General features: G+C 36.4%; 1 protein-coding gene across 1 annotated transcript in view; it reads left to right on the plus strand.

Moving 5' to 3' along the window:
* LOC149274817 (potassium channel subfamily K member 2-like) overlaps window positions 1-12,041 on the plus strand; it is a 46,767-nt gene extending 34,726 nt beyond the window's left edge. The window contains exons 3-6 of the mRNA XM_089505234.1: window positions 459-619; window positions 3,068-3,254; window positions 3,511-3,650; window positions 11,730-12,041. Coding sequence (XP_089361360.1) covers window positions 459-619; window positions 3,068-3,254; window positions 3,511-3,650; window positions 11,730-12,041 — 800 coding nt within the window. The remainder of the gene's footprint in view (window positions 1-458; window positions 620-3,067; window positions 3,255-3,510; window positions 3,651-11,729) is intronic.
* The last annotated feature ends 5,435 nt before the right edge of the window (window positions 12,042-17,476 follow it).

The raw sequence follows: 17,476 nt of genomic DNA on the forward strand, positions 1-17,476 counted from the left end.
TCTGGAAGGATCTGGTCTGATTTTTAGCTTCATATGCTCTCTATATATTTGGCTGAGTTGCCCAAAAATATCCTTGAGAGGGTCATTTTCTTCGCTGGGTATTTATTATTGCGTTTGAGTGGCCGGCTCGGCTCATTTCATTGAGAAAAAATGAGTTCCATAGAATACATAGAATCCACCCTGCAGTAACGCTACAAAGTCTGACTACTAGGTAGATGTTCCTCAAAGAGAACAAGAAACATCATCTTATTGTCTATATTTTTAGTGCAGATGATTTTGAAAACAATATCCTTTTCCTTAAAATAAAATAAGTACTTGTGGTCTGTTTTTCCATTATGTAAATTCAAACAGCCAACTGTTTGCAGTTCTGTGATATTAATTAACATGTGCTTGTTTTTTTTTTTTAGGTGTTAAAAGAAAGCTAAGAAATTAATTCGCTTTCTCATTCTTCTGTTTAGGATTTGGAAATATTTCACCGCGGACAAAGGGTGGAAAAATATTTTGCATTATTTATGCCTTGCTGGGAATTCCATTATTTGGATTCTTATTGGCTGGAGTGGGAGATCAGTTAGGGACAATATTCGGTAAAGGAATCGCTCGCGTAGAAGATATTTTTGTCGTAAGTATTTCATTATTTCTGCTTAACTATTTAGGTTGATGGTGATATTTTTAGTGGAACTATATACATACTTGGGAACTCTTGGTGTTTGACCCCCTACATGCAGTTAGCTCCGCTCCCATGTGCAGCTACCCTTACCCTGGGTGAAGCCATTCTCCTAACAGAGGGAGAGATCTGGGGAGCTCCTAGGTATAGTAATCAACCTACTCATAACAAAGTGATAAGTAAAGAAGGTAAGCAAAAGAAACAAGAATACCTTTTTAAAGTACTATAAAACTAATAAGTATCGAGTTCCAAGCCTGCAGTGTTCTACTATCCATATAACAAATGTTACAAATATGAATAAGTGAGCAACAAAAGTCCAAAAATTCCTTGTGTAATCATAATTAAGGAGTAGATTAAATTAATGATACAACCTTAACGGAAATGCTCAGTAGGTTAGAATACCATTTAGCTATTAGTCCCAGAGGATGGAGTCCACATATAGTAGGGAGATCCCCAACCTGGGGAAACTTCTAACATAAGTCCATGATTCCGTTATGTCGGGGCATCGTATCTGCAGCTCAGGATTAAGCAGAAAAGACACAACCGGCTTATTAGTATAATGCAATAAACTTTAACACAAAGCAAATCTGCGCACTTACATTATAAATGGTTAGCCACAGACGAGCTCTACACCAAACAATCTTAAATTACTGGACAGTCAAATCAACCCACCCTACGCGCTGACTTCATCATTCTTTTACATAGCACCATTCTAAAAGTTATACCACTCACAAGACCCGCAACTCTGTCTGCAGTATACAGGACATACGCAAACAATATCATACTAGTAAAATACATATAAACTGCAAATTACTATAAAACTAAGATACAAAATAAAATAGGTGGTGGTGAAAATACTGTATTATAGTAAATCTGGCTGAATGAAGTTTCTGAAAATAAGCAACTTGTGTTTTTACTAAAGTAAACGCCAATGCCAACTTGACAGCATGTTTACGTTGACTCAACATCCCCTTTGTAGGCTCTTGCTATGAAGACAATAGAACTTTGTATATTTGCCAAATTAATCTTTAATGTGGGTTGAAAATCTTTAATCTGGGATGAAACAAAAGGCTTAACCTTGACAAAATCATCTGGTCTCCACAGCCAGAGACAAGTTTACACTACAATACATTCGATAGGGCAACCCAACCTTATCATCAACTCAACCACCCATTCAACTAGACCGGCAGACTTGATGACCAATTCAACTGTTGAACTTAATGGAACTTGACCCAACTTGGCAGAAAGCTTAAACTGTGCATTTCCACAGCACATAGACTGACAGCCGAATTTTCTTGTGGATAGAGTAGTTGCCATATTGGGTCACTTAGTTGAGTAATTTTGAGTTAAGGCGAATCAAATTGCCAAAGTTAACTGACCGGGCTCTCTGCTGTCACGGCAGAACATTTAAGTTCACACAACATGATTTAGTTTTTAACATAAAATGGAGAAAAATAGCCATTATTCGTTCTTTCATTTTCTTAAATTAATAATTGTTCTGCATTTCTCTCCTTTTGATTCTTTCTTTTTTCTTCTTTTAAATAACAAAATAGCCAAATGCTAAACAGGATATATTTTATTTTTCATTTGCGCCATCAATCCTAGCAGTAAGGCGCAGGGAATGTCACATGCGATCATAAGGGCTATCAATAATCTAAAAAGTACTTTCTAAGCTGAATAACAAATGTGCACAATGTGCTAATATCTAATACAAAAAAGAAAAAAAAATAGAAAATACTTCCCATGCCTCTTATGAGTGATCGCTAGCACAGTTACATTCGTTTTAGTAAAGTCAATTTGTTTTAGACCCAAATGTGGGGAATATAATTAAAAATGTGTTGAGTCCTCTCTGTTTAAAGGATGGTTTAATTTAAAGAACATGCAAAATTTTATATATTTTCATTTTTATGATTTACTTCTTCCCTGCAGTTTCAGATTTGATATGCGCATATAATTTGCATGTACAAATAGGACCAGGGTCCCCCCCCCCCCAGAATTTACTAGAAAAATGTCCTCTTATGCTTGTAGTAGGCAGTTTCACTGTCAAAAATGAAATAAAGAGGTTAATATGAGTTTGCGTTACGTTTTATTTTTCTTCAAAGCTGGAGTGGGAGAATATTCAATCTGCATAAGGTTTTGTATCATCAGAGCTTTAAAATCGAGAGGCTTTAATTTCCCATCATTCTTAGGAGTGCCAATAGATATTAAGTTTTTCCTCTTTATGTAGGGTTTAATTAAATGGGATATTAAACAAAAAAATAAAGTATGATAATTAAAGTATTTGACAGCAAAAAAGAGCAGTTCTACTGGACTGTAGACTAAAACCAATATGTCTGTTGAATTTTTTTTAATCATTTTTGTTTTGTTTATTTACTAAAATTCATTTTCTTTTTTTGTCTGCAGAAGTGGAACGTCAGTCAAACAAAAATACGCATAATTTCAACTGTAATATTCATTTTATTTGGATGCATCCTGTTCGTTGGGATTCCTGCTTTTATTTTCCAGCACATAGAAGACTGGCATACGTTGGATGCCTTTTACTTTGTAGTTATCACCTTAACAACAATTGGATTTGGAGACTATGTTGCAGGTACAGTTTTGCAATAGTGAATGAAGTAATGGAATCAATACTTCATATTTAACATTTTCAATGTAGGTAGCAATGGTTCAACACTAAGACCAAATATACGGTAATAATGTCGCCCCCGACTACGTGAATGTAATAAGGTATTTATTATAAAAAAAAAATATTCTTGCTGTAAGAACCGTAAACTAAATGGTAAATGAGAAGTCTGTGACTATAGTTCGAGACTGTGAATTGTATTTTTTAATTTTTTTATTTTTAGGTGGATCAGATATTGAATATCATGGTTTCTACAAACCTATAGTGTGGTTTTGGATCTTGATCGGCCTTGCCTATTTTGCGGCTGTCCTCAGCATGATTGGTGATTGGCTTAGAGTATTATCCAAAAAAACAAAGGAAGAGGTAAGTTTTTTATAAATTTCAGCGTGACACAACTTGCTGTTACTTTTACGGACAGCGGCTCATAGTTATAAAGAGGAGTGCTAATTGTTGGAGTAATCACCATGGAAACCAGTGGAACATTCTTGCCAATTGTTCCACATTAAGAACTTTGCCCCAGAATAGCTCTTTGAAAATACAACCCAATAGAGATCTGTATAAAACGATATTGTGGTGCAAATTTAGAAAGAATAACAAATACTTTTTTAGCAAACCTCTTCTGTGTAGATTTTATTTATGGAAAATACAGAAGAAAACAACTCATCCATTGTCCACAACCAGTAGGAGTGATAGGAATGTGAACATTCTTCTAAAATGGTTGAAATGTGTTACATATAACAATTTTACAGAAAAAAATAGGAAATATGAAACAGAAAAATTCACATGCCTTTCGGTTGGCCCTATTATCGCTACGAGAGAATATCAAAATAAGTGAACTATTTCTCTTATTACGTGACCTTTTTGAAACCGCAATCTCAATGGGTTTGAAGGGGTAGAAAGCACATGGAATATTTTTATGTTTCAGTGTCTGGGAAAGAGGGGTAATAAAGCCAACCAAAATTGTTCAGAGTCCGCTCATGCAATCTGTGTTACAGTCCATCTTCCTTAATCATGGAGTTTATTAAACAGTTACATTTCAAAGAGCAGTTAGTATGTCTCGCTGTTTGGAACACAAGAAAGCACATTCTTCTAATAAAATATTAAAAACTAACAATGCTCCTTAAAAGATCACAGGATGCAGTGAATTGTTCACAGAAATGAAACAAAGGAATTGAAGGCCTCAAGACAGAAACCTTTTGGGTTCGGGGGTGTTTGGCCAGTGCTTTTCCCAGAGAAATTATCTCTGCTGGCCTACTGGATGTTTCTTATATATGTTAGTTAGCAAGTATTAAAAATGCACTTAGGAGACATATGCCTGATAATAAATGAACATTATTTAACTATTAGAAGATATTGGTTTCACTTAAACAATACAACATACAAAATGGCAAGCGGTTCAAATGTATTGCCAAAGTGATACAAACATTGTAAATTAGAGATAAAATCCACATGCATCAAAGCAAGTGTACACATTTGGGAAAAGAAAAAAGATTGTGAATAGTGCTCAGAGCGCCTACTTACAGGGCACATAAACAGAACACTGGATATTTATGTATATGACTGAAAGAAGTATATACGTGTAATATCATAGATTCCATCATTCCCTATAAAACAACATAGATTCACCACATACAAGCATGTTTACTTATATGTTTATCAAGCACCAAACAAGACACTGGGGATTCTAAGTTTTATATTTTATTAATGTTCCAGTTTGTAACCACTAATGTAGTTTCCTCTGTCCTCAACATATTTCAATTATGAACTACCCAGAAGCAGTAAACAATCCATTTTAGCTTTCTAAAATCCAGCAAGACTCTCTATATTAAACCATCTTGGTAGAACAGTCCTCGTATGACCTCTCCAGTGATTCATAAGGTAGAATGATGGCACAGAGCAGGAGTTCCGTTCCCTAGTACATAAACAACTGACAAAGTTTTACTTGATCTCCGAAGCAGAGCACACTTAATAATGAATTTAGGTTAATAGAAATGTCACATAAATTAATGACAGTGGCATAGCAAAGGAGGCATGCAGGTTTCTTTATAAGTAGAAGTAGAGAAGCAAAAAAGGGAGCAAAAAAACATCCTGTCGTTTTAATGGTTGGTACACACACTAGTTAAAACATAATGAGCTAGTAGACTTTCCTTGTGCCAGGGATTTGCTGTTTGTCACATTTACAATATTCCGGTGACCAAATTGTTAATAAAAGACCTGTGTGCACGTTGTTCATTCATAACTCATTCATAATTCATCTCCTCATATGCTATTCTCATTTACGATGCTATATTCTGGATCAACTATAATATTCCTGTCCTTAAGGCTGTCTCTGCATTTTAACATGTTCTGCAGATACCTCTGAATTATCATATATTGTTACCCACATGGATCATGTTAGGCTTGCTAATATATTGAACATTTGTGGATAGTCTTGGCCAGTTTCAGTTATTTACATTTGCTGAGGATCTGCAGAGGGAGAATGAGAATCGCAAATCCCTGAATAATATGATTTTATAAGTAAATGCACATTTCAAAATGAAAATGCGGCAAATACGTCAAACATACTTAAATAGAACTCTTTATAATTATCCGAACAGCTGGATCTGCAATAAATCAAATGTGAGGCATATACAGCATTGCACATTAGGAAAAAATTATGCACAAAAGGTTTGCAAAAAATTCTAAAACATGAGCAAGTTTTCTTTTTTGTATTAATTTACAAAAAAATAAGTAAGTTGTGCAATATTCATATACATGTAATATTCTTACGGTTATACTGATTAGGGTAGAACTGATTTGGACCTAATATAAAATAATACACATACTGGCATGCATTGGTCTATATGCTGTTTACATTATATGACTAAAATTATGTGGACACCTGACCACTCTACATATATGAGCTTGTTCCCAAACCACGGGCATTAATATGGAGTTGTCCAGAAGTTGCAATAGTCGAGGCAGGATATAATAAGAGAATAAACCAGCGTTTTTGTGGCTTTTTGGGTAAGGATTGGGTAGGTGCAAGCCAAGGTACATTTATTACAAGAGACAGGATCTGGCAAGGGACTAACAGTGCAGGGCCCAAACTCCTCACACACACAGTAACATACAAACACACACTAACATACTGACACACAGTAACATACAAACACACACACTAACATACTAACACCCAGTAACATACAAACACACACACTAACATACTGACACCCAGTAACATACAAAAACACACATGCTAACATACTGACACACAGTAACATACAAACACACACACGCTAACATACTGACACACAGTAACATACAAACACACACACGCTAACATACTGACACACAGTAACATACAAACACACACACTAACATACTGACACACATTAACATACAAACACACACACGCTAACATATTGACACACAGTTACATACAAACACACACACTAACATACTGACACACAGTAACATACAAACACACACACGCTAACATACTGACACACAATAACATACAAACACACACATGCTAACATACTGACACACAGTAACATACAAACACACACACGCTAACATACTGACACACAGTAACATACAAACACACACATGCTAGCATACTGACACACAGTAACATACAAACACACACACTAACATACTGACACACAGTAACATACAAACACACACACTAACATACTGACACACAATAACATACAAACACACACATGCTAACAAATTGACACACAGTAACATACAAACACACACACTAACATACTGACACACAGTAACATACAAACACACACACGCTAACATACTGACACACAGTAACATACAAACACACACACGCTAACATACTGACACACAGTACCATACAAAAACACACACTAACATACTGACACACAGTAACATACAAACACACACACGCTAACATACTGACACACAGTAACATACAAACACACACACGCTAACATACTGACACACAATAACATACAAACACACACGCTAACATACTGACACACAGTAACATACAAACACACACACGCTAACATACTGACACACAGTAACATACAAACACACACATGCTAACATACTGACACACAGTAACATACAAACACACACACACTAGCATACTGACACACAGTAACATACAAACACACACACTAACATACTGACACACAGTAACATACAAACACACACACTAACATACTGACACACAGTAACATACAAACACACACACGCTAACAAATTGACACACAGTAACATACAAACACACACACTAACATACTGACACACAGTAACATACAAACACACACACGCTAACATACTGACACACAGTAACATACAAACACACACATGCTAGCATACTGACACACAGTAACATACAAAAACACACACTAACATACTGACACACAGTAACATACAAACACACACACTAACATACTGACACACAGTAACATACAAACACACACGCTAACATACTGACACACAGTTACATATTTATACACAGTTACATACTTACATACACACTAAAACACACAGTAACATACTCACACACATTCTAAAATACTTACACACACACAGTAATATCCCTACACAGATACACACAGTAACGTAATGACACACACACTAACATACTATCATACTTAAACACACACTAACATCCACAAACACAGTACCATACTCACATACACCCATGTTGACCCAACACATACACCCAACTCCTCTTTGCTCTGCCTTTGTTAGCCGCTGGCCAGTGAGCGCACCCCCGCTCCCTCCATCTTGACTTTTGTTGTTACGCAGGGTGAAGGAGGGAATCAGAGGAGAGGAATTTAGTTAAGGGATTGCACACAATTTGTTCAAGCAATTTAAAGTGAAAAGAAAGGAGAGCGATTTGGCGCTAATCAGTCAGACAAGTGGGATCTAAGGAAGGATTTTTTAGAAGGGTTAACCTTTGTTGAATATTAACACAGATTTCTATGGAACTTACACAATGGTACTACTGATTAGGTCTTCTGTTCTATTTTTTCACCCGGCATCTGTAATATTTGACCTCTGCTGGATTATGTTGACTCAAAGAATCTTCAGTCTCTGTTTCTGATCTCTGATCTTGCCTTCATTTGTAATATTCTTCCAAGCTCCATATCATGTCCTAGCTGGGGCAGATATGGGACCCAGCAGGGAACCCTTTAAAGGGTCAGGTCATAGCTGATGGAGTTCTATTTTATGCTATTCCCTGAGAGCCTTCACCCCTGAGAAGACAAATGAATGGGAGGTTTGGGGAAATTATACAGTATCTGTTGTACATGTTAAAATTCAACCTACTGTATAATATCTAATGCTAATATACATTTTCAGCACGTTCAAGTTATTAATATTTATATATGCAGATGTTATTGAATATTCTATAAATAGCCTTAAACTTGGGTTTGCATTTTTCCATGTTGTTCCCATTGCGTGTTTAATGTGGCATAAGCACCATAGCGAAATTGTCAGAACGATCTGATATGCTGTGTTTAATCGTGTTGGTGGCGGCTGTCCACTTCTGTTATTCTAAGATACACATTAACAGGTTGTAATTGGAAATTGTAATAGATAACCGTTTAGCCTGAGTTTTAACACTGTTTCACTTCACATTAAAAATGTGCGGAACGACACAAAGTTGAAAATGGATTGAGTTAAATTATACATTTAACAGGTTAACCCATCCTTTTCTGCCAACAATCCTGCTTTTCCAAGGAAATAGCCATTATTCTGCTATAGCAAACACCTGTGTTTTCTTGAAACTCCAAAATTTGAATAAAAAAAAAAAAAAAATTAGGAGTGGTAAACAAAAACTCAAAAATCCGGTCCTGAGTTCGCATTATGAAAGTCTGCTTTAATGAGGAAAATGTGTATCTTTCGACAGTAATAGTTTAAATAAATCCAGAGCGAATACAGCAAGACAAAAGTTCAATGAATACATCGCAGGAGTGACCACAGAAACCTCACGACTTCTGCTTAGCGCTGTTCCATTTTCTTGTAAATACATACATATATACATATATTTAATGACTGTACTGGACTTGCCAGTCATCTCAACCCTTTGGGGATGAGAGGTGACTTTTGCGAGCTGAAACTTGAATCTGCTTGTTGCTTGCAGATAGTGTCCAACTTGTGAGAGTTTGCAGCTGCAAACTCCCATTTCTTTGCCAACTCGCAAGCACTCGCAGTTTAGTGAACATACCCCTATGTTGCCTCCGAAGCCAGCTTCTACTTTCATAAGTAACAGATGGTTTTGTTGGAGATGGTAAAATACACCCCATCATAACCCCCATTTGACTGTTTATGAGTTAGAAATGTGTATGGATTCCACTCTGTTCGGCACTGATGGGGTTAGGACTCTTGGTGAGCCGCAGATGATTGTTCCTTAATGGACAGGTTTGCAGAGTCTTGATTAAGAGGGCCATCACTGTGAATTAATTCCACCTGTTTGGGATGGCGGGTTTCTTTCGGCAATCTGCAAGTTCATTATGTCTGAAAGCAACTGATTAGGAAGCCAATTAATACAAATTGAGTTGGCAAAATAAAAAAGCTTACATGCCTGAGAACAAGACAAGAGCCGGGCTGAGGAATTAAAACCTTGCCTAACAATAAATGATGTTTAATTATTGTTGCGTAATCAGAGACATCGTCACATTCTTGCTGTGCCCACTAACCAGACTTAGTAGCAAAAAGAGTTATCATGGAAAGTACCCTTAGAGGAGGTTACACCATACCAGAGGATTAACTCAGGTGGGCATGGAGGGTACCCAGGATGCCACAGAAAGCTGGGTACTAGCAACCTTGTCTAAACACCGCGTATCTTACCATCAAAAACCTTATTGCTGCTTGTAACATCTTCAATAAAAAACCCTATTTTTATCTCTCGTGTGAAAATAATTTATATTTAATTTTAAAATAATGAATAACCATAACAGGTCAAATCTTAAATAACAAAAAAATCCTAATTTATTAAACTAAGGTCTAAATGTAAGTTTTTGTTATTTAGCACTAAAATTTAGATAAAATACATTTAGAAAAGTGTCCCTTTAACAATTCAAAGGCTACTCAAAGATTTAATCGGGTAATAATAGGGAATGCTCACAAAGTCATATATTCTTTTGCATAATTGCTAGATTTTCCTTGAGCAATATAATTCTTAACACTTATAGCTTGTTATTGCGACTTTATTTAAAGTCACCCTGTTTTCTTTTGCTTCCATCTTAGAACTGCTTGTTAAGACAGTACGCAGCTGTCATCATAGAAAAATAAACACATTTTTTTTTTGTATAATGTCAATGTTCTATAGATCATCAGCAAAAAAAATAAACACTGTTATTTAAATAATATTAATATATTAAATATTTTGTATAATGTGATTGTTCTATAGATCATCAGCAAAATAAAAGAAATGTTATTTAAATATCAATAATAATAATAATAAAAATATTAAATATTTTGTATAATGTTTTTGATCTATAGATCATCAGCAAAATAAAATACACACTGTTATTTAAATATCAATAATAATAATATATTAAATATTTTGTATAATGTGATTGTTCTATAGATCATCAGGAAAAAACACTGTTTTTTAAATAATAATAATATATTAAATATTTTGTATAATGTCAATCTTCTATAGAACATAAACAAAATAAAACAAACACTGTTATTTAAATAATAATATATTGTGTATTCTCTATTACCGCAGTCCTTTATCTTATGTGTTGGCAGCCTTTCATAGTAAGATTTGTATTACTTTTTACTAATAAATTAAATGGACTGAGTAGCAGCTTAGAAACTCATTACAAGCCGATAGCTGCTGTCCTTAGCAATATAAATTGCATTTGCTAAAACTAATTAAGAATCTATATCTAAAACTTAATAAGTTCTCCTAATTGAAAGTGTAGCTGACTGTAAACTGAAAAATATAATTTATTTAAGTGCCGTTACTCAGACAACGCTTTATTTTTGTGGCATTAAGCTATTGTTTGCATTTTCTGTAGAGTACAATTTAAAATAGAACAAATAATTCATTTTAATATAATAAAAGTGATTGTAGATTTGCCGTTTGTTGGGTACATTAAGCAAACATTGATTATTTTTTAAAGGACAGGCAGTCATTTCTGGATACATTTTACGTTTTTTCCAGATGTCTTAACAATAAATATTCCAGAAACTGTGATTATATATATATATATATATATATTTCAATTTTAAGAAACAGTGTTTGGCAATGTTCTTCTTCAGATTAATTCTATCTGAAGAAGAGACCTCTGAGGTTCCTTAAAATTTATGTAACTTTACATATTTTTCTAAAAACTTCATTTTCTCTTGGGCTAATATTGGCTATATAAAATTTTCTGATCAAAAGTTTTCCATGTGAAGTCTTGCTTATTTACAAAGTATAATCCAAATATCGTTTCATATTGTTTGTAGGTTGGCGAGTTTCGAGCCCACGCAGCGGAGTGGACAGCAAACGTGACGGCAGAATTCAAAGAAACCAGGAGACGTTTAAGCGTGGAGATTTACGACAAGTTTCAGAGGGCAACCTCGATTAAAAGGAAGCTTTCTGCAGAACTAGCGATGAGTCCAAGCCAAGATATGACTCCTTGCAAGAGAACCTTGTCTGTCAATCATCTGACGAATGATAAGGAGTGCTCAATGACTAGATGCGAAAGTATTTATCTCAATGGCTTGACTCCGCACTGTGTCACCGAAGAAATCGCTGTCATCGAAAACTTTAAGTAGCTCAGTGTTCTGATTCCACTGTCGCTGAAATGCTTGGCATCATTAAATCTACCAGCATTTTTAAAGTATGCATGAGGTCGAGAAGAACTTAGAGGGACCGGGGGTTCGGTACTGTTAAAATTATAAAAAATACACGAATGCAGAGATTTTGCTAAAAAAAAAAAATGACTACTTCAAAACTGTGCATTTTTTTTCCTCGAATGTGCCATACAACTCACAGAATTCTGGATAAAATGACTGATTATTTGTGATAACATTGATGTATAGAAAATGCTGGGTATCTAACCTTAAGGAATGAACTGTATAGGAAATTACATTTTTGTAACTGAGAAATTGATGAGATGCAGCCTTTAACCTAAGAAACATTTCAGTGCCTTATACTTTCAAGACACAAAACCTCCACATTGTTTTTTTTTTTAATTATTTTTAAGCCTAAGGAATGTATTTTAAGGAATATTTCTTGTTGCCTGAAGATCATCTGTGAAGGCAGCCTTCAGCAGTGTATTTGTCAGGAATGAACACCAGAAGTCATGGTTCACCGATCCTCCACCTCTAAGCCCTAGGTTTAAGGAGCTGCAGGTACATCGTAGGATACATGAAGACCAAAACACTTAACTTATGGATCTAAATGTTATAATTTTTGAAGTTGCTGGTAATGTAGGCAAGGCCCTGGCACTTTAAGGCTAGTGGGTGTTAAATGACCATACCAGAGAACTCCCCAGGGTAGACTGCCTGGAGCTCTCCGTCTTCTAGTGGAGTGACATTTTAAAGTAGCAGGGACGGCCACATATGTAAAGTACACGTGTCCAGCTGCTGGATGCACATGGCCACATGGTTCCCTTTTAAACCTTTGCGGTGTGCGGCCACGTGTATCCAGCAGCCCAACAAACACCAGCATTGGCCGGTGTGCCCGATGGCCAGTCCAGGTGTGGAGAGTATACATTGTTCAGCAGGCTTTTCCATGCTAAAAAATAACTTTTCAAGCTATGGAAGCCTCTGCCCAAATTGGCCAAAATCTTTAAACCTACCAATGCAGCTTAAACCACTAAACTGAATTGATAAGATTAACCCTTATTATTTATTCTATCAACTCGATTAACGCCTACTGTAAAAAGAGTGGACCTTCATCGCCAGGTTGCCACCAGTCAATGACACATCAGCCAAAGATGTTGGACTTGTAAGTTTAGTAGGTGGAACAGCTAATGCATACCTTACTAATGTAACTTCTTCACTGGCACTGTTCATTTCAACCCTTAGTGTGTAGACAAAGTAGTCATTTCTACAACCACTAGGGCATTTTTGGGGTGCAAACTAAAGGAGACTTAATTGAGGATTTGTTCAAACATAAGATAGTAGGTACATACCAAAAATTAATTCCGTGAACACTATGGGAAGGTTTAACAGCATGTAATCCAGTTGATACAACAAGAAAAGTATAAATCAATGACGTGTACCATCTGAGCAATATTGATTGGACATAACACTGTTATTCTTCGGAGAGATGGTTGCCATTGTGCCCACATACTGTGAGACACTATTGTTTTAATGACTCTGCTTTTGGCAGAAACGTTTCTTACTCTGTGAGGCTTTATTAAACTGCTGTGTATACACGGTTGTTAAAAAAAAATGATTGTATTGAAGATGCGGGTCTCAAATAAGTTGAGAATGTGCGCGGCTAAGACTTTAATATGTACATTGAAAATCAGAGAATAGTTCTATGTAATGAAACATTTTTCAGCAACATATGAATTTTATTAAATTATATTAACATGCATGATTGATGTTATATTTTTATTATAACATATTTGCTGTAAAATAAGATTTATATACACATTTTAGCAGATTTCTTGCAAAATAAATTATATACAAATGATTACCAGCGATAATAACCCTAGATGAAGTTCCCAGGGCTGATCCTCTGGAGCTTTCTCCCTCCTGTTCCTTATTAGAGAGGAGAGGGGTTGAGATAAATCATGGAGGTGAGGCCAATCCCAATATAAGGAGATGAGGTAGAGAATGGACAAAGCCAGAAATCACCAAGTAGCCAAAGATCAATGACTCCTGTAATCAGAGTAGATCCTCAGAGGCTTTAAAATAAAATAATTTATCATCCCCCCTGGTTGATTTATAGCATTTCAGTTGATTGGTGCCCAACCATGGTGCCTGGTGTAAATGTGTTGCCTCCATTTCTGGATTCACGTGCCATCTCACTTTTTCCAGTCAATGCTGCTTCCAGTTTGTGGCCTCTCAATTCAAATTTGATGGCAGATAAGGCCCATTTGGTCCATCCACTCTGTCTGTTTTTCTGCTGTAAAGACTGTAAAGACCTTAATCAGTCCTTGGTCTTGTCTTAGTATGGTGTCGAGTATGGTGTCACACCTCGACCATGCTTGTTTAAATTCCCTTTCTGTATTGGGACAGGCATTACGCTATCCTGAATCTAACATGAGACCAAGGACTGATTAAGGTCTGAGTCTTTACATGAGGAAACATGGGTAGACTAGATGCGCCGAATAGGTCTGATCTGCTGTCAAATTCTATGCTTCTATGAATAGAAGAAAGTCCTCGCATTTTCTAGTACTAGCAACCAAGCCGGTTCCACAGCTTCCATACCTATGGGCACAAGTTGCAAAAAGACCAAAATATTTTTTAGATTTCACAGGCAGAAAGGCAGTCATAAGTTAAATTTGAGCCAAAAATGTAAAACTAGCAGTACTTTAAATGCTGGGTATACATAATATATTATGTGGACAAAGGTATTGGGACACCTGGCCATTACACCAACAGGGATTTTGATGACATTGCATTCTAAATACATAGACATTAATATGAAGTTGATCCCCTTTTCCAGCTATAACAGCTTCCACTCTCCTGGGAAGGCTTTCCACAAGATTTTGGAGAGTTTCTGTGGGAATTTTTGCTCATTCATCCAGTAGAGCATTTGTAAGATCAGGCACTGATGTTGGAGGAGAAGGCTTGGCCCGCAATCTCCCTGTTGGTATAATGGTCGGGTTTCCCAATACTCTCAAGTGAAAGCTCATTGTACTAGATACGCATTATTTTGATAATATAATATATTAATATAACATATTATCCACAATATTTAAAAGATCCCTAAGTAAATATGCAAACATGGTTACACAACATTCCTTGTCTCTTGACTAATAAAAAGTAGGTCGCATTAAATATTTATATCAATGCAAGGGTTTTTATTGTAACCATAGTGCCCTCACATTTAGTAGCCTATTGCATACTGATTCCATGTGCCAAAATAACAGATGAAAACAAATTATGAACAAGGATAAGAAGAAGCAAGGATAGAAGTACCGAGAATGAAACATTGGCTTAAAATTATTGCCAGACCTGCAGAGGGCACTCCTGTTGACCTTGGCTGAGAATCCGCACTCTATCCACAATTAAAATACAGAACAGCGGTGCAATTGTCTTTTGTTCATTGTTGACATATAACAAATGCCTTACATGGTTCATGTCATCATACATGATACAATTTTGCATGTTCATTGCAAGCAGAGTGTGGGTCTGTTATGCCTGCCTGAGTTTGATAGCTCAGTTGGTCCATGTTGTAGAGCTGTTTTATGGTTGCCAGGATTCATGTCCTAGACTCCTCTAGACATGATGGATTTTTATCTCCATAGCAAACAAAAATAATATTCATGCTAATTGAACCAAAAAGAAGTGTGTTGGTTGTACATGTTGCAGGAATTGGGACATGCATGAGGTGGCAGGGTGGGCCATAGTTACAAATAGAGCATCGAAAAGAATGGGGTATATTAAAGCTCTACTCTTTTTATCTTCTGTGGTGTCCATAAGGAAGGGCACCCTAGACAAGCGTCCATTCTGCAATATGGAGAGTCAATGCTGTCTTTGCTGCAGGGTAAAAGGAGCATAATGCCCCAAGACCAGGCTTAGCTTGGAGAAAATGGCAACTTTCCCTTGGGTCACCAGAAGAGCCACCATAGTCCGGAGGTGGATGTCTCTCCAGCCACTGGCCCATGCACAACCTGTTGGTGGAGAGAACTGGGACATCATATAACAGAAGCAGCCGTTTTACTACATGCAACTTGGAGTAGACATTCTTCTGTCTCATTCCATGGCTTACTCTGCTGAAACCAGGACGTGTAAACAGGTTGCACACCTGCACATGGTCATTCTCATTGAAGCCAATGGGAGCTGGGCTATATGTAATACTTTTTTTATGAATAAAATAATACCAAAAAACATATATTCAGAGTTTTATAGGTATATAAACAAAGAAACATAGAAAGTGAGGGCAGATAAGAACCATTCAGTCCATCCAGTCTGCCCAGCCTCTGAATACTTTCCTTAGTACCTGGTTTTAGCCTATATCTAGCTTAGCCTTATGCCTATCCCAAGCTTGCGTAAATGTCATCTACCACTTCTGCTGGAAGGCTATTCCATGCATACACTACCTTTCCGTAAAGTCATATTACCTGATATTACCTTTAAACCTTTGCCCCACTAGCTTAAGACTATGTCCTCTTGTTGTGGTAATATTTCTCCTTTTAAATAAACTCCCTTTAAGTATTTAAATGTTTCTATCATAACCCCCCTCCCATCATATACATACACAGCTTGTATAAATGGGAACAAATAACAAAAATGAGATGCGCTTTCTACATGTACACGTGGCTCTGAGGAATAAAAAAAAAAAAAAAACTATTGTGCCCCGGTTGTTGTGTTGCTTACTGGTGAACATATGGTACATTTAGCCTGAGATCTGCTTTTTTATGAAAAATGTGCGTTTTGGATGACTCATTGAATTGAGCCCATCGCTCCAAGTAATATTGAATTTCCAAAACCTTCCTGGAAATATTAATGTCAACTTCAGGAAAACGAAATTATCATATAACACAGAAACTAAAAAAAAAAAAAAGCTTCTTAAAAGTTTGTGTTGTTTTTATGTGATTGGAGGAAGGAATAGAATGGCAGAACTGCTAAGTTAATAGCATTGAAGATATGCATGCATACAAAATAACAGCAAAGCTAGATCTAAAACGTATGAAGTTTGTGCACAAAAAATATGACTAACCAAGAAACAAGACCATGTCATGGTAAGTAATGAGTGCAAATGATGAGTTTGATCAGGACACAAAGAGATTGCTGTGCTTTAATGCGTTGCGCTTAGAACCAGGACCAGACTGGTGAGTGACGGGGCACTTTAAGGCCAGCTGCCATCCGAAGACATAAGTGGAGCCGACGGCTGGATATGTGCCGCAGCACGCTACCTATTATATATCTGCCTATTGGATATCTGCCTGTTGGATATCTGCCTGTTGGATATCTGCCTGTTGGATACCTGCCTGTTGGATATCTGCCTGTTGGATACCTGCCTGTTGTGCCAGATGGCCAGTCCAGCACTACGCATTGATACTAAGGTAATATGTTTTGCGATG

Source organism: Sceloporus occidentalis, unplaced genomic scaffold, assembly GCF_023333645.1.
Source record: "Sceloporus occidentalis isolate IW3139 unplaced genomic scaffold, rSceOcc1.0.p SCAF_319, whole genome shotgun sequence".
In the NCBI taxonomy this organism is placed as follows: Eukaryota; Metazoa; Chordata; class Lepidosauria; order Squamata; family Phrynosomatidae; genus Sceloporus; species Sceloporus occidentalis.